Below are 15,347 nucleotides of genomic sequence, written 5' to 3' on the forward strand. Positions count from 1 at the left end.
GCAGGGAGCCTCCTTCACTGAGCACGTTGTAGCCCCATTTTAGGTATTCCAATCAGTTATAGGCAGAAGACGGACTTACAAGCTTTCTTTCACTTACTCTTAAAATTGAGGTATACTTTATATACATCCTTACATACAGTAAACAGCAAATTTTAAGTGTACATTTTAACCCATTTTTAGATATATTCACACCCAGGGAATCATTATGCAGACAGATCAAGATCTAGAACATTTCTAGCATGCCAGTAGGCTCACTTATTTCCCCTCTTAGTTGGTACCCCTCCAAAGTAACTCCTATTGTATTCTCTATTAAGACTATAGATAACTTTTGCCTATTTAAAAATTTCCTGGAAGAGAAATTTTAGAGTGTGTAGCCTTTTTTTTTTTTAATGTTTTATTGTGACTTATGTGATAGTTTACATGGGAGAACATTAGTTTTACATTCATCCTATCGTATATTGTTGCATTGCCAGGGTTGCAATCCCCTCCGCGCATCATCAACTAACCAAAGGGTATATTCCCTGTAAACCTGCCCCCCCGGTTGTCAGCACACAGCCCCTCTCCCTCTCTTGGTCTAAGATCCCCAGCTGCTCCATCTCTCCATGTCATTGTCTCTGCCTCTATCTCTGGTGTACTGCTTCTCTGGGTAGGGTCCTGGACTCTGCTCTTTTCCCTTGATGGTCCCAGGGACCTCTGCGCCTGGACTGCAAAGTCAACCACTCTCCTCCTTTTGCTACACAATGTCCACCTTTACATTTCCAACCCTCACGGTCAGTCCAGATACAACCACTAATTCTTACCAAAACTTTTCTTCCAGACTTTGTGAAAAAGGCAAATATTGTGTGGAAGATATTTTCTTGTTCTTGAGGAATAATGCATGGGGTTGGGTTTTTCTGGAAAGAGCAGTTTCCCTTCTCTTGGCCCACCTGGAAATGAAAAGAGGTCTGTTAGAATGGTCAGTCTAAGAATGGACCATGAGCCTCGGGTCCCTTGTTGTAGAGGTGGTAACCAAATCAAACCAAACCCATTGCTGTTGAGTTGGTCTGACTCAGAGCGACTCTACAGGATGGAGCAGAACTACCCCAGAGGGTTTCCAAGGCTGTCAGTCTGTACAAAGACAAACTGCTTCATCTGTTTCCTATGGTGTGGCTAGTGGGTTTGAACTGCTGATCTTTTGGTTAGCAGTTGAACACTTTTAACCACTGTACCATTAGGGCTCTGTGAGATGGTAGGGTTTAAATTACACTTTTTTCCTTTGTCCATTCTCCAGTGGACAATAATGACTGAAGAACTAGAAGGCAGAAGTGGAGGAGCAACAGAACCAAGTAACAGAGAGTGTGAATCCTAGTCCCTAAATAACTGAGGTAAGATTGTACACAAGATACAAATGAGATGTGATTAAGAATTGGTAAGCATTAAGAACAGAATAAACCTTATGCTTCATGGTGTTTGAAGCACATTGACAAATATCCTTACAGAAGCTCTCTCAGATAGACATTGCTGCTCCTTGTCATCATATCATACGGGACAAAGCTGAAGACTGAACAGGACTTTAGGTTGAGTCACAAAATGAACAAATTAATAATTTATAATTTAGGATTATGTTGCCAATTCTACTTGTATCCAGAATCATCTGTTACAAAAATCTAAACTCTACTGCTTTGGGCAATCTTGAGTAAAATAGTGTGATTGAGTTTATTCAAGAAATGTCTCAACTTCTTCTTCAGGATAGGGAGCAATGTTCAGTTAGTATTTTACATAAAGAAAACATCTAACTTCAGCAACAATGCTGATCTTTTAATACCGGATTGTAAAACAAGACCATTCCACAAACCTGCTAAAAAAATTTCTGTTTTATTTTGGTTTGAACACTTTCCAGGATTTAGTAATAGGCCTGCATATAAACTTTATTTAAAAAGTTTGTAAATAAAACTTAGTTCCCAGAATTAGCTATTAGAAAAGAGTGTGTTGCCTAATATTGTTCTCTAATATACTAATAATTTGAGACTTTTTCAGTTACCCTATTTAAACCACAAAGTTTGGGGAAGGCACGTCAGCCTGAAATGATCTTAACCAATATTGTTTGCATGTTGTTTGATGGAAAGGAAGCATTGAGATTTAATGATTTGCTGGTAATTCCTGAACTGCAACTGTTATTAAGTTGTGATAAATATTTGAAGTCCATTAGCTCATGAATTCATTTTAGAAAGCAACCTGTAGTGACTGATTCAATAGCGATTATGAATATTCATATGAAATTCATCTGAAAAGACAAATGAAAAAACCAACTGCTGCAATGATATGCAAATGTCCCTTGACCCAAAATGTCAGCACCAAACAACATCAAACATGGATTGACAAAGTTCTCCATGTCAACTAAACTTGATGACTGACGACATGCTCTGGCAAGCTGTTGGCTAAAAAATGGCTTAGTAATGGTAAGCACTGATCTCAAAGGGTACACAATTAAATAAAATGATTTTGTGAAATGGAGAGTGGAAAGGGTAACATTTTAAAACAAATGTGCTATTCTTGTATGACCGAAAATATGCAAATATATGATGACATTAAATATTATAAGTAGACCGTTGATTACATCATTCTTTTTCTTAACTGAGATAAAACTTATGTTCACTTATGTTCACTGAAGTGCACGGATCTTAAGGGTACAGTTTGACGAGCTCTGACAAATGAAATCATCCACGTAACTACCACCCCAATGAAGGTACAGAACGCATGTCCATCATGCTAGAAACTGCTTTCCAGCCCCTGTCCAGTTAATCCCCCATACCCACTACAAAGACATAAAAACAAACAAAACCAAAATTGCTAAAGTCACCTTGTTAGGGAAGTGGAGGGTGTGTTATTTGAGTGCTACCCCATATTTAGGTACCTAACAACAACCACAACCACAACAATGGTACATCATGGAGTCTTGGTGAGGCACTGTGGGTTAATACATTGGTTTATGAGGTTGGTTTGAACTGCAAGGTCAGTGGTTCAAGCTTGCCAGTCGTTCCTTGGAAACTCCATACAGGTTTGCTATGAGTTGGAACTGACTTGATGGCACAAAACAACAACAACGATACATCACAAGGAACCCTGGTGGCTCAATGGTAAAGTGCTCAGCTACTAACTGAAAGGTCAGTGGTTTGAACCCACCAGACGTCCCACATAAGAAAAGACCTGGTGAAGATTTTGTTGCTGTTGCTAAGTGCTACAGGGTCAGCATAAATCGGAATCAGTTTGAAAGCATGTAACAACAACACGATACATCCTGAATGAAAAACACTGAGGCTCACTGGGCATTTGAGAATTTGAACAGTGGGCTCATACTCTTCGTTCTCATTATTTTGCACTCTGATGCACGTGGAGTTTTACTTTCCTTGTTTGTCTTGTGGAGTGGACATTTGCTGAGAAACTCTGGGGAAAACAGGTCCTTCTGCAGCCCTGTGGTATGTACATTCCTCTGTTAAGATTACAAGGGTTGGCCACCCAAACACATTTGAGAAAAACAAAACTTTCAAGTCTTGCAGCACATATCCATCCCTAATTATCATCAGGACTGGGGGCAGATTTCCTCCTTGCTCTACCAATTGACACTTGGGTCTCTCAGCAGCGGGAGGAGTCATGGGAGTAGAGCCAGTTTCCTAATGCAATTCAGGTGTGAGGAGGCGCGGGCTGTCGTCCTGACCACCAGAGGTCAGCACAGAGGGCAGGGAGTTGTGCCTGGTAGGTGAAGGGGTGAGAAACTACAGAAGCCTCACTGTCACGCCCGCTGGCCGAGCAGAGACATGGCCCAGAATACCGTCCTCCCCACTCCCTAGTTTTTAAGGCAGCCTGTTAACAGGGTAATTACCCCGGTGATGATGATGAGGATGGGATGTGATACTATGTGAAACTTGAGCCACCCCCAGTGGCATTTGGAGAAGGGAAGTGGAGACTGAGTCTGTGGTGAATGAGAAAACTTGGGCTGTTGTACTCAGAACTGTGGTTACATGGGAATCACTTCAGTCAGGAAAATGACATTTTTCTGGAAGGTTCAGGGTGGTCCTTTTTCAAAGGGAGAATGAGGGTTGCTTTGCACTGCATGAGCCTGATTCAGACCAGCTAATCCTGCGGCAGACTCTCCCTCAGCTCAAATTCAGCAACTCAATCCCTGGCCAGGATCATCAAAGTGAGGACTTTTTTATGCCTAGTGGAGAGATACATATGTGCTAGCCGCAATAATCACACGTAACATTAACATTCCTTACTAAGTGCCAGGTAGAGCCCCTAGCATGCTTAGCTACTAACAGAAAAATTAGTGGCTCATATCCACCTAGTGGTGCTTTGGTGTTGTTGTTGTTAGGTGCATAGAGTCAGTACTGATTCATAGTGGCCCTAGGCACAACAGAATGAAACACTGGTAAGTACGATGCCAACTTCACAATCGTTGCTATGCTTGAGCCCACTGCTGCTGCCACTGTGCCAATCCATCTTGTTGGGGGTCTTCCTCTTTGCCTCCAATCCACTTTACCAAACATGATATCCTTCTCCAGGGTCTAGTCCCTCCTGATAATATGTCCAAAGTCTGTGAGATGAAGTCTGACCATCCTGGCTTCCAAGGAGCATTCTGGCTGTACTTCTTCCAACACAGATTGGTTTGTTCTTTTGGCATTCCATGGTACTTTTAATATTCTTCTCAACACCGTAACTCAAATGCACTAATTCTTCTAGGGTTTTCATTATTCACTTTCCAACTTTCACTTGCATATACGGTTACTGAAAATATTATGGCTTGAGTCATGTGCACCTTAGTCCTCAAACTGACATCTTTGCTCTCGAACACTTTTAAAGAGGTCTTGTTTAGATTTCTTGCCTGCTGCTTCCATGAGTGTTGATGGTTGATCCTAGAAAAATGAACTTTTTGACAACTTCAATCTTTTCTCCATTTGTATGGATGTTGTTTATTGGTCCAGTAGTGAGGATTTTTGTCTTCTTCACTGTGAGATGCAACCCATACCAAAGGCTGTAGTATTTGATCTTCATCAGTATTTTAAGTCCTCTTCATGTTCACCAAGAAAGGTTGTATCATCTGCATATCGTAAATTGTTAATCAGTCTTTCTCTAATTCTGCTGCCACGTTCTTCTTCATATAATCCATCTTCTTGGATTATGTGCTCAGCATACAGATTAAATAAGTATGGAGAAAGAATATAATCCTGGTGCATACTGTCCCTAATTTTAAATCATTCGGTGTTATCTTGTTCTGTTCGAACAGTTGCCTCTTGGTCTATGTACAGGTTCCTCATGAGGACAATTAACTGTTCTGGACTCTGCACTCTCCGCAATGTTGTCCATAGCTTGTCATGATCCATACAATTGAAAGACTTTGTATAGTTAATACATTGCAGGCAAACATCCTTTTGGTATTATCTGCTCTCAGCCAAGATCAATCTGATGTCAGCAATGATATCCCTTGTTTCCATGTCTTCGTCTGAATTCAGATTGAACCTCTGGCAGTTCTTTGTCAATGTATGTATGGTTGCTGTCATTTTTGTAAAACTTTACTTGCATGCGATATTAATGATACTGTCTGATAATTTCTGCATTCCGTTAGTTCACCTCTCCTTGGAATGGGCACAAATATGGATCTTTTCCAATCAGTTGAGCAGGTCTTCCAAATTACTTGGCATAGATGAGTAAGGGCCTCCAGTGCTTTGTCAGTTTGTTGATAGATTTCAACTTGCATTCCATCAATTTCTGGAGACTTGTTCTTTGTCATCGCCTGCAATGTACCTTGGATTTCCTGCTTTCAGTATCACCGGATCTTGATCATATGCTATATCTTGAAATGCTTGGACATTGACCATTTCTTTTTAGTACAGTGACTGTATTCCATCTTCTTTTTGCTGTTTTCAGCATCATTCAATATTTTCTCCATAGAATCCGTCAATAGTACAAGTAGAGGCTTGAATTCTTTCTTCAGTTCTTTTCAGCTTGAGAAATGCTGAGCATATTCTTCCCCCCCCTTTTTTTTTTTTTTCTAACTCCAGGTCTTTGCACATTTCATTACAATATATGATTTTATCTTCTCAAGCTGCCCTTTGAAATGTTCAATTTAGCTCTTTTACCTCCTCATTCCTTTCATTTGCTTCAGCATCTCTATGATGGAGAACAAGTTTCAGAGTCTCTTCTGATATCCATTTTGGGCTTTTTAAAAATTTTCCTTTCTTGTCTTCTTAATAACCTTTTGCTTTCTTGCTGTATGATGTATGTTTCTGATATCATACCATAATTCTTCCAGTCTTCAGTCTTTAGTGTCTAACACATTAAATCTGTTCTTGAGACGATCTCAAAATTCAGTTGGGATATGTTCAAGGTCCTATTTTGGCTCTCGTGGACTTGCTTTAATTTTTCCAGCTTCAGCCTGAACTTGCATATGAGCAATTGATGGTCTGTTCTACATTCTGCCCCTGGCCTTGCTTTCCTTGATATGGAGCTTTTCCACCTTCTCTTTCCACAAATGTAGTCAATTTGATTTCTGTGTATTCCATCTGGTGAGGTCCATGTGTATTAGTCATATTTTACGTTACTTAAAAAAGATATTTGCAAAATTCTGTCAAGTGATCTCTAGCATTGTTTCTATCACCAAGGCCATATTTTCCAACTACTGATCTTTCCTATTTGTTTCCAACTTTGCATTCCAATCGCCAACAATTATCAATACATCTTGATTGCATGTTTGATCAATTTCAAACTAAAGAAGTTGGTAGAATTCTTCAATTTCATCATCACTGGCTTTAGTGGCTGGTGTGTAAATTTGAATAATGGTGGTATTGACTGGTCTTCCTTGTAGGCATATGGTCTTCTATTATTCTATCATGGACAGAGTTGTACTTTAAGACAGATCTTGAAATGTTCTTTTTGATGATGAAAGCAATGCCATCCCTCTTCAATTTGACACTCCTGACTGGTTTAGTAAACCATGTGATTGTCAGATTCAAAATAGCCAATACTAGTCTATTTCAGCTCACTAATGTCTATGCTATCAATGTTTATGTGTTTCATTTGATTTTGACAACTTCAAATTTTCCTAGGTTTATACTTCGTACATTGCATGTTCTAGTTATTAATGGATGTTTATAGCTGGTTCTCCTAATTTTGAATTGTGCTCCATCAGCAAATGAAGGTCCCGAAGGCTTTACTCCATTCACATCATCACGGTCACCTCTACTTTGAGGAGACAGCTCTTCCCCAATTTCCTTTTGAGTGCTTTCCAACCAGAGGGACTCATCATCTGGCACTGTATCTGACAATGTTCTGGGGCTCTTCATCATGTTTCAACATTCAATATTCTGGCGCTATTTGACAGTGTTCCACTGCTATTTATAAGATTTTCAGTGACTAAATATTCAGAAGCAGTCTGTCTCTAGTATCAGTCACCTGCCAGTTTGTTGTACTGTGGTGACTTGCGTGCTACTGTGATTCTGGAAGTTATGCCACTGGCATTTTAAATAGCAGCCAATTCACACAAGGTGGATAGGTTTCATCTGAGCTTCTAGGCATAGACAGACTAGGAAGGAGAGGTGCCTAAGATGAAAGACTTAGCGATCTACTTCTGAAAGATCACAGACACAAAAGCCCTAAATCCCACAGTTCTACTCTGACACACAAGGATGGCATACTGGATTACAAATTGGGCTGCTAACCACAAGGTCAGCAGTTCAAATCCATGAGTCACTCCGAAGGAGAAAGACAGGACTTTCTGCTCTTGTAAAGATTTACAGCCTCGGAGACCCTATGAGTCAGAACTGACTCCATGACACTTCACCATCACCACCACCACCACCACCACCACACTCTGACACACATAGGGTCACCATGAATTGGAATGGCCCTGATGATAAATGGACTGGTTTTTCAGTTTTGGCATGCCAGGTTAAGTGTTGCACACATTTTACTCATTTAATTCTTATAATAGCTCCATAAAGCAGGGGCTTTTACTATCCCCATTTTACATATGAAAAAACTGAGAGGCCAGGGGAGGTCAGAAGATGGCCAAGACAACCCATATAGTAAGCATCAGAATGGGGTTAGAATATGGGTCAACCAGTTTTGGAGCTCTACTTGTAACCACTTTTCTGCATCTCCTTTTAAGATGGGTACAGAAACCATCTCTTCCTGGTCTTTCTCCCATCAATGAGTAAGAACCACTAGCCTAGAGTCCCAGAGCCCACACTGGTATCTGCCACTGTGGCAAAAGCAAATATCTACTTAGACTATAGGAGATAAACGTGCTTGCTGGCTGGGAAGCTGAGCCACTCCATGCTGTCTACCAGAAAGGATGGGAACAAAGCACCATGGAATGTTGGTTTTGGAAAGCAACAGCTCCAAGATCATCTGGTCCCATGCTTTGGGTGACAGATATGGAGTCAAAGACTCCTGAGTTCAGTGACTTGCCCAGGATCATGTGGTAGTTGCTGGCAGATGTGGCATTCAGCTAAGGAATTCAGGGGTCTAGATGACTTGACTGAATATTAAATGGTCAGTGGCTTCAGCTCTAGCTCTGCCTCTTTATGGTTTTGCCAATTTGGGCACTCCAGGGCCTCAGTTTCCTCTTCTGTAACATTAGGACATTGGACTAAGTGGTCACTAAGGTTGTATTTAGGTGCTAATCTCATATTTATATAGAAAAGCAATGGCTGACCACCAGGCACCTCTTGTCCCAACCTGGTTTAACTCCCCAACCCCCACACCTTTGCTCAAAAGCAAAGGGAAGCAATGCTTTCTGGCACTGCAGATAATCCAAGATCCACCCAGCTAATAACGTCCAGCAGCTTTGTTTCCTTGGCTGCCTCAGGACTCTCTGGCAACTGCTCCCTGCTCACTGTTGCTCACATCTCATTCATTTTCCAGACTATATGAGCCTGAATGTTTCCCATGACATGGCTGCTTATCTCTTAAGACCTCTGAGAGTTGGAGAAAGTCCACGACTATTGGTATTTGCACAAAAAACTTTACCACCCACACATAAAAAGGGCAAATGGACACAGAACACAATGTCAAGACTGAATCCTCCCAAGGCAACTGTCACGGTTTTCTGTGGCATGTTTTTCTTTTCCCTTCTCTCCCAAGGAAAACATTGTGCAACATGAACTAAGAGATGGTGGTGATTTGGGAAATGGTGTGAGAGCCCAAGGAGAATGTGAAAATCACTTGGTGGTACCGCTGGGGTCAGCCTTGGTCAGGAAAGTCTTTGTGGTTAGAAACCTCCAAGGTCTCTGGCTTCTTAAAGAATGAAATGTCTCCTGTTCACGCTTGGTAGTCTGGCAAGGCCTCGTTTCACAGAGTGTTAGGTTTGAAGCATGAATTGGGGCCAATTCTATGGGCACCATGCTGAAAAAGAGAGTTGCCCCTTTATTTGGATTATGACCATCATCAGCTCCCAGGAGGAAAAGGGATGTCTATTTTACTAAAAACTCTCCAGGCTGTGGTGGTCTGATAAAAGGCTGGGAGAAAATAGGTCCAATTCCATGTTGTAGATGCAAGAAGAGGGGCCTGCATAAGGTACCTCTTAAGGAATGTTCGCTGACCCAGAGTGAAAGAGAGGACACAGGTTTCTACCAAGTCCATAGAACAGACTTAAGAGAGATAGAACTCTAACATACTCCCTGTTCCTTACATGGCCTAAAGCCAGGTAAAAGTCCTTGGATCTGTTTCGAAAGCTCATTCCCCACATTCATCACTCTAGAACCAACTACCTATGGTCTTGTTTATATACTGAGTTCAGATCTAAATAGGAATAATAAAATCTTACATTAGGAATTATACTAAGAACTTTGGCATTCACTAAATGAAGTGGGGCAGCCATCCAGCTAGAACAGTAAGATGGGGCATATATCTGGGGTATGTCAACTAATTAATCCTTAATATTACCACCAGTTTTCAGATGAGTAAACGGAGGTCAAGAGCAGATAAGAAACCTGCCACAAACTCCGACTGTGGGTGAAATGTCACCATCAAAGTTCCTGCCAGGATACTTCACTTCCTGTTCTATCCCATCTCCCTTCTAACCAGGCTGCGCAGCTGCTTCTCCACACAGCGAAGCCTAAACATACCCCTCACCACTACTTCATAATGTATCCGTTCACAACCCTTAGAGCAGGGTTTCTATTGTGATCATAAAGATTTGCCCACTAATTTGTATCTCTACTAGCAAATCAGCTCCTGTCATGGTCTGCATTCTAGACGCTACTATTACAAAGCATGTACTTCAAGAAGAACAGCAAATTTACGCAGGTACAGATACAAACATACAATGAGAGAAACCCTGAGGACACGCTGACAATCACTGTCTTCAAGGCATAGGCAGGCCAGCCATGCACAAGGAGAAAGGATGCTAAACACTACAAAAAGGACCAAGTTGTTGTTGTTAAGTGCCATCGAACCGGTTCCGACCCACAGCGACCCTGTCTAGGGTTTCCTAGGAGCAAATGGTGAGCTTGAACCACCGACCTTGCAGTTTAAACAGCTTTTCAGTGTAGCACATTAACCCACAGCACCACACTGGGGGCCATATACCCATGCATCCATCCAACAAGTATTCATTCATTAACATCTTTGTCATGTTCGGAGCTATTCTGCATATTAGATAATGGTAATGACCAAGATCTATTCCAATGCATTCAGTCTCAGTCTAGTGGGGGGATGACCTGCAGCTCTGTGGGACAAGTACTTGCCCCAGGAGCATCTTGTCAGTTGAAGCCCACCCCGCTTTAAAACTTCCAATGTCTTCTCCCTGCTTTTGAGATCAAGAATAAATATTTGGCATAGCTGTGTTTGCTATGGCTTCTAGTCATTTCTTTCGCAACGTGTCAGACAATGCTCCCCTTCACTCTTGTATACCAGTTATACTGGCCTTATATTTTGTACAACAGACTCCCTGCTACCACTGGACTTCCTGTATCTGATGTCCCTTCCTCCTAGAACACTCTCATCTTGTATTCTTTATCCTTCAGCTCATAGAAATCTTCCTTGGGGAAGACTTTCTTGACTTTCCTCTCAGGTCGACTCCCCCTACACAACAATGTGTATCTCCTTTGAAATATTATAATCCTTTAATATGAGTGACTAGTTCATTAAAGTCTGTCTCTCCACTGATTGGAAGATTGAGGAGGACAAGGACCATGTTTGATGTGCCCAGTGTTGTACACCAGCAGCTGGCAAGCATTTATTAGTGGGTACCTATGAGTTGAGTGAATGAATAAGAGAGAACTCCCAGAAATGGCACAAAGGAGGTCATGATTACATCTTCAAGGGCAGGTAGGGAAGATTTGTCAGAGAAGGGGCACTTTAGGTGGATTTCAAAGGAAGCATAGAACTTCTCAAGAGTAAAGGGAGGAGGGGGAAGGAAATTCCAGGCATGGGGGACAGTAATGGATGTAGGTTAGGTGGTAGTGGCCAGAAAGGAGGCAGGAGAGTCTGCCTGGACAAGGAAGAGGATTTTGTGCGCAAATTCTAGAAGTAACATAGTTACATAGAAAACCTATGATGAAGGAGAAAATGTGATTGAATAGTCTTGCTTTAGGGCCATGTAGAAGATGGGGCAGAGGGGAGACTGGGTGTGGGAAAAGGGCCAGACCACAGTCTGATGAATAGAAGTCAAATTCTTTTAAGTACTTGGATATGAGGCACAGTCTGCATGTAAAGGAGATGGGCAGAACAAGAAACATCACCCCAGCAGTTAGAATGTCAACGGGGACCAAGAGATCAGCTTCAAGGTCTGTAATGTCCTGCAATCTCTTTGAGAAAAGTTCTTGTTGTGTTTCCAACAGTGCTATGAAAACTCATGGGTCAGAATAATACTTGTTGTTAAATGTTATCGAGTCGGTTCCAATTCACAGCAACCCTGTAGAGGGTTTCCAAGGAGCTGCTGGTGAGTTTACGCCACTGACTTTGTGGTTCTAAGTGACCTTGTGGTCCATTGCTTATCCTACAGTGCCATACCAGGAACACAAGAATGTGCAAAAGTAGAAGAATACACCATACTTTACATATAAAGAAAACGGGTCCTTATCACTGGTTGTACATGATCTGAACAAATTGGAAAGTACATGGAAGAACCCTTGATTGATTGGAGAGAAAGAAGCATGCCTCTACAAAAATAGAGGGTGTAGACGGAGACCTGGTCTGTAATCTCTCAGAGTTTAGGCTATATGAGAAGTGAAACTGGGGCAGCAGTGGGTGGGAGTTGCCCCACGGCTCCGTACCCCATTTTGAATTAAAATGAATGGGAAGTCTGACAGACACTGGGGGACCCCTCAAGACTGTACCCTTGGTTTCCCTTCAAACCTAAACCAAATTCACCTTCGGGAATCAACTTTTAGTCATACAATAGACAGGCGTACAAAGTAAACAACAGGGAGGTCAACACTCTTTAGACCAGGGATGGAGAATAGCCAGCCTGAGACCCTCAAAATCATTTGGTCTAGCCCTGCCAAGGGAACCGCAGTTCCAGCCATCACATTGTTATTGTTGTTAAGTGCTACCAAGTTGGTTCCAACTCACAGTGACCTTGCATAGGTTTTCGAGGAGCAGCTGCTGAGTTTGAACTGCTAACCTTGTGGTTCAAACTGACCTAAGAGTCCAATGCCTAGTCTACAGCACAAGACCAGGACTCCAGCCATCACATTGGTGGTGGTTATGTGCTGTGGAGTCGGTTCTGACTCATATTGATCCTGTTTAGGGTTTCTGAGGCTGTACATCTTTATGGGAGCAGAAAACCTCATCTTTCTCTAGCAGAACCGTGGTAGTTTTGAACTGCTGACCTTGAGATTAGCAGCCCAACTCATTACTATTATGCTACCAGAGTCATCACATTGTTGCTGTTGTTGTTAATTGCCATCAAATCGGGTCTGACCCATAGAGACCCTGTGTAGGGTTTCCGAGGAGCAGCTGGTGAGCTTGAACCACTGACCTTGCAGTTCAAATGGCTTTGCAGTCTGGTGCATTAACCCACGGCACCACACCAGAACTCTGAACCATCACATTGTTGTTGTTATGTGCTGTGGAGTTGGTTCCGACTCATAGCGACCCTGTACAGAGTTTCTGAGGCTGTAAATCTTTACGGGAGCAGAAAGCATCATCTTTCTCCCACAGAACAGCTGGTAGTTTCAAACTGCTGACCCTGAGGTTCGCAGCCCGATTCGTAACCACTACGCTACCAGAGCTCCTTGAACCATCACATTAGGGGTGAGTTAATTAAATGTTTGACCAAGTATAGCAGTATTGTAAACTGAAAACTTTTTATGGACTGCAAATGATGTTATAAAATTTGGCAGAAAAAAGGTTCCCTGCCCCTGCTTTACAGCAATCAGCCATAAGAGATCAAAAAGGCAGTAGCATGTCAGGGTTAAAGCTCAGAAAGCAGAAAGTGGTAGAAAAGGAGGACAATGGAATTGGTAAACATACGGAGTGAGAGGGAAGGGTGTCATTACATTGTGGAGACTGAAAATCAAAATGTGTATGAATTGTATAATGGAAAACCAATCACAGTAAAAAGTTTTACCTAAATCTCAATAGAAGGTTTAAAAAGAAAATAAAACAAATAGCAAAGGGTGGAATGCTTTCTTATGGGCATTTCTTATCTACCAGGAAGTGGGTTGTGCCCTGAGCAGCCCAGAAATAATAAATGTCTAGATGAGGCAGGGCATTTGCTTTGAGCTCCGTGATTAGCAGAGCTTCCTAAGGCGACTAAAGACATACAAGGCACAACTGTGGGTCAGAAAGGAGACCTTCCCAGCACTGTAAGACACTTCTATGGGATTTGCTTTAACTGATCTTGCCTGCTTGAAATTTTTCATGGAAAGAGATGCATCTAATTCAAGTCATAGTATCTTTCTTACTTGGAGATGCCAGAGTACCTGGTTTGGTTGGTGGTGGTTGTGTGCCACCGAGCTGGTTCCGACTCACAGCGACCCTGTATCGGGTTTCCAAAGCTGTAAATCTTTATGGGAGCAGAAAGCCTCATTTTTCTCAAACGGTGGCTTATAGATTTAAACTGTTGACTTTGTGGTTAGAAACTCAATTTACAATCCACAACGCTAGTAGGGGTCTTTGACAGAGTACTTTCTTGCTGTTGGTAAGTGCTGTTGAGTAGTTCCAACTCACAGTGACCCTAATTCCAACTCACAGAGGAACGGATGGTGGATTTGAACCACTGACTCTGCGATTCAAATAGAACTTTCAGTCCAGTGCTTAATCCTACAATGCCACACCAGTACTCACTAAATGGATAAAACTACAGAAAGTCTTCCTAATATGTTTGTTACATACATTATACTTATTGCCAATAGGATTCTACCATGTCCTCTTCACTTCTGTGAGATGAACATGTTGTAATATTAAGGAACCAACTTCCACCTCAGAACATGGTATTATTAGTATATTTTTCAACCAACTAAGGCGGAGATGTCTCCTTGTCCTATCAGCATCAACCCCACCCCTTGGCTGTATGTCAGCTGGAGAGGATTCCAGGGAGGGTGAGCGGCATCATCTGGAAAGTCCCTGGCTTGATGTCCCAAGAGAGCAGTGCATGTCCAGTAAAAGAGAAATGATTAATTTAGCAGATGAACAACTCACCAACAGCTGTTGTTGTTGTTAAGTGCTGTTGGGTTGGTTCCAACTCACAGCAACCCTGTATAGGGTTTCTGAGGAGTGGCTGGTGAGCTTGAACTGCTGACGTTGTGGTTCAAATAAACCTTGCAGTCCAGTGCATTAACCTGCAGTACCACACCAAGACTCACCAGTACTCTCTGTAAATCATGCTTGTGGTCTTCACCAATGTGAGTCTTGGGCAAAATTTGATGTGAAAACTATGTTTATTGAATGGACCTGACTTAAGGGAGCACAGGCTCATTTGTGAATGACATGTTTCCAATGAACTATATTTATCAGCTAATCATTGACCTTATTGTCTCCATGACATCCCTGGGACACTTTTACTATCATGTTACATAAATCACAGCTAAAGGCAATTAGGGACACATGGCCACCCCACTGACTTGCCACCTGTTTCTCTGAATTCACATGCCACCTGACCTTGAAAACTCTGAGAAAGTTTTCTAGGCCAGCATTGCTAATTCAATTACTTACTGGCTACTCTCAGAATTAAGATGTCAGAAGACAGCAAACCCCCATCTGGCTGCATCTTTACCATAGGGGCTTTGGTGATCTTAATTTTAGGACTCCAAGGTTTGAAATAAAAACAATATACATAAAAGGATGAGAAACAATGCTAACTAGATAAATAGACTAACCCAGAGATGTTTACTACTAGAAAGATAAATAACTGTATTTTTTCT

The 15,347-nt window shown here is 41.9% G+C and overlaps 1 protein-coding gene across 1 annotated transcript in view; it reads right to left on the reverse strand.

The window, feature by feature from the left end:
* Positions 1-15,347, reverse strand: part of ITGA9 (integrin, alpha 9) — a 497,442-nt gene that overhangs the window by 47,498 nt on the left and 434,597 nt on the right. The window contains exon 24 of the mRNA XM_006869158.1: positions 801-926. Coding sequence (XP_006869220.1) covers positions 801-926 — 126 coding nt within the window. The remainder of the gene's footprint in view (positions 1-800; positions 927-15,347) is intronic.

This window comes from Chrysochloris asiatica, unplaced genomic scaffold (genome assembly GCF_000296735.1).
Source record: "Chrysochloris asiatica unplaced genomic scaffold, ChrAsi1.0 scaffold00127, whole genome shotgun sequence".
Classification (NCBI taxonomy): domain Eukaryota; kingdom Metazoa; phylum Chordata; class Mammalia; order Afrosoricida; family Chrysochloridae; genus Chrysochloris; species Chrysochloris asiatica.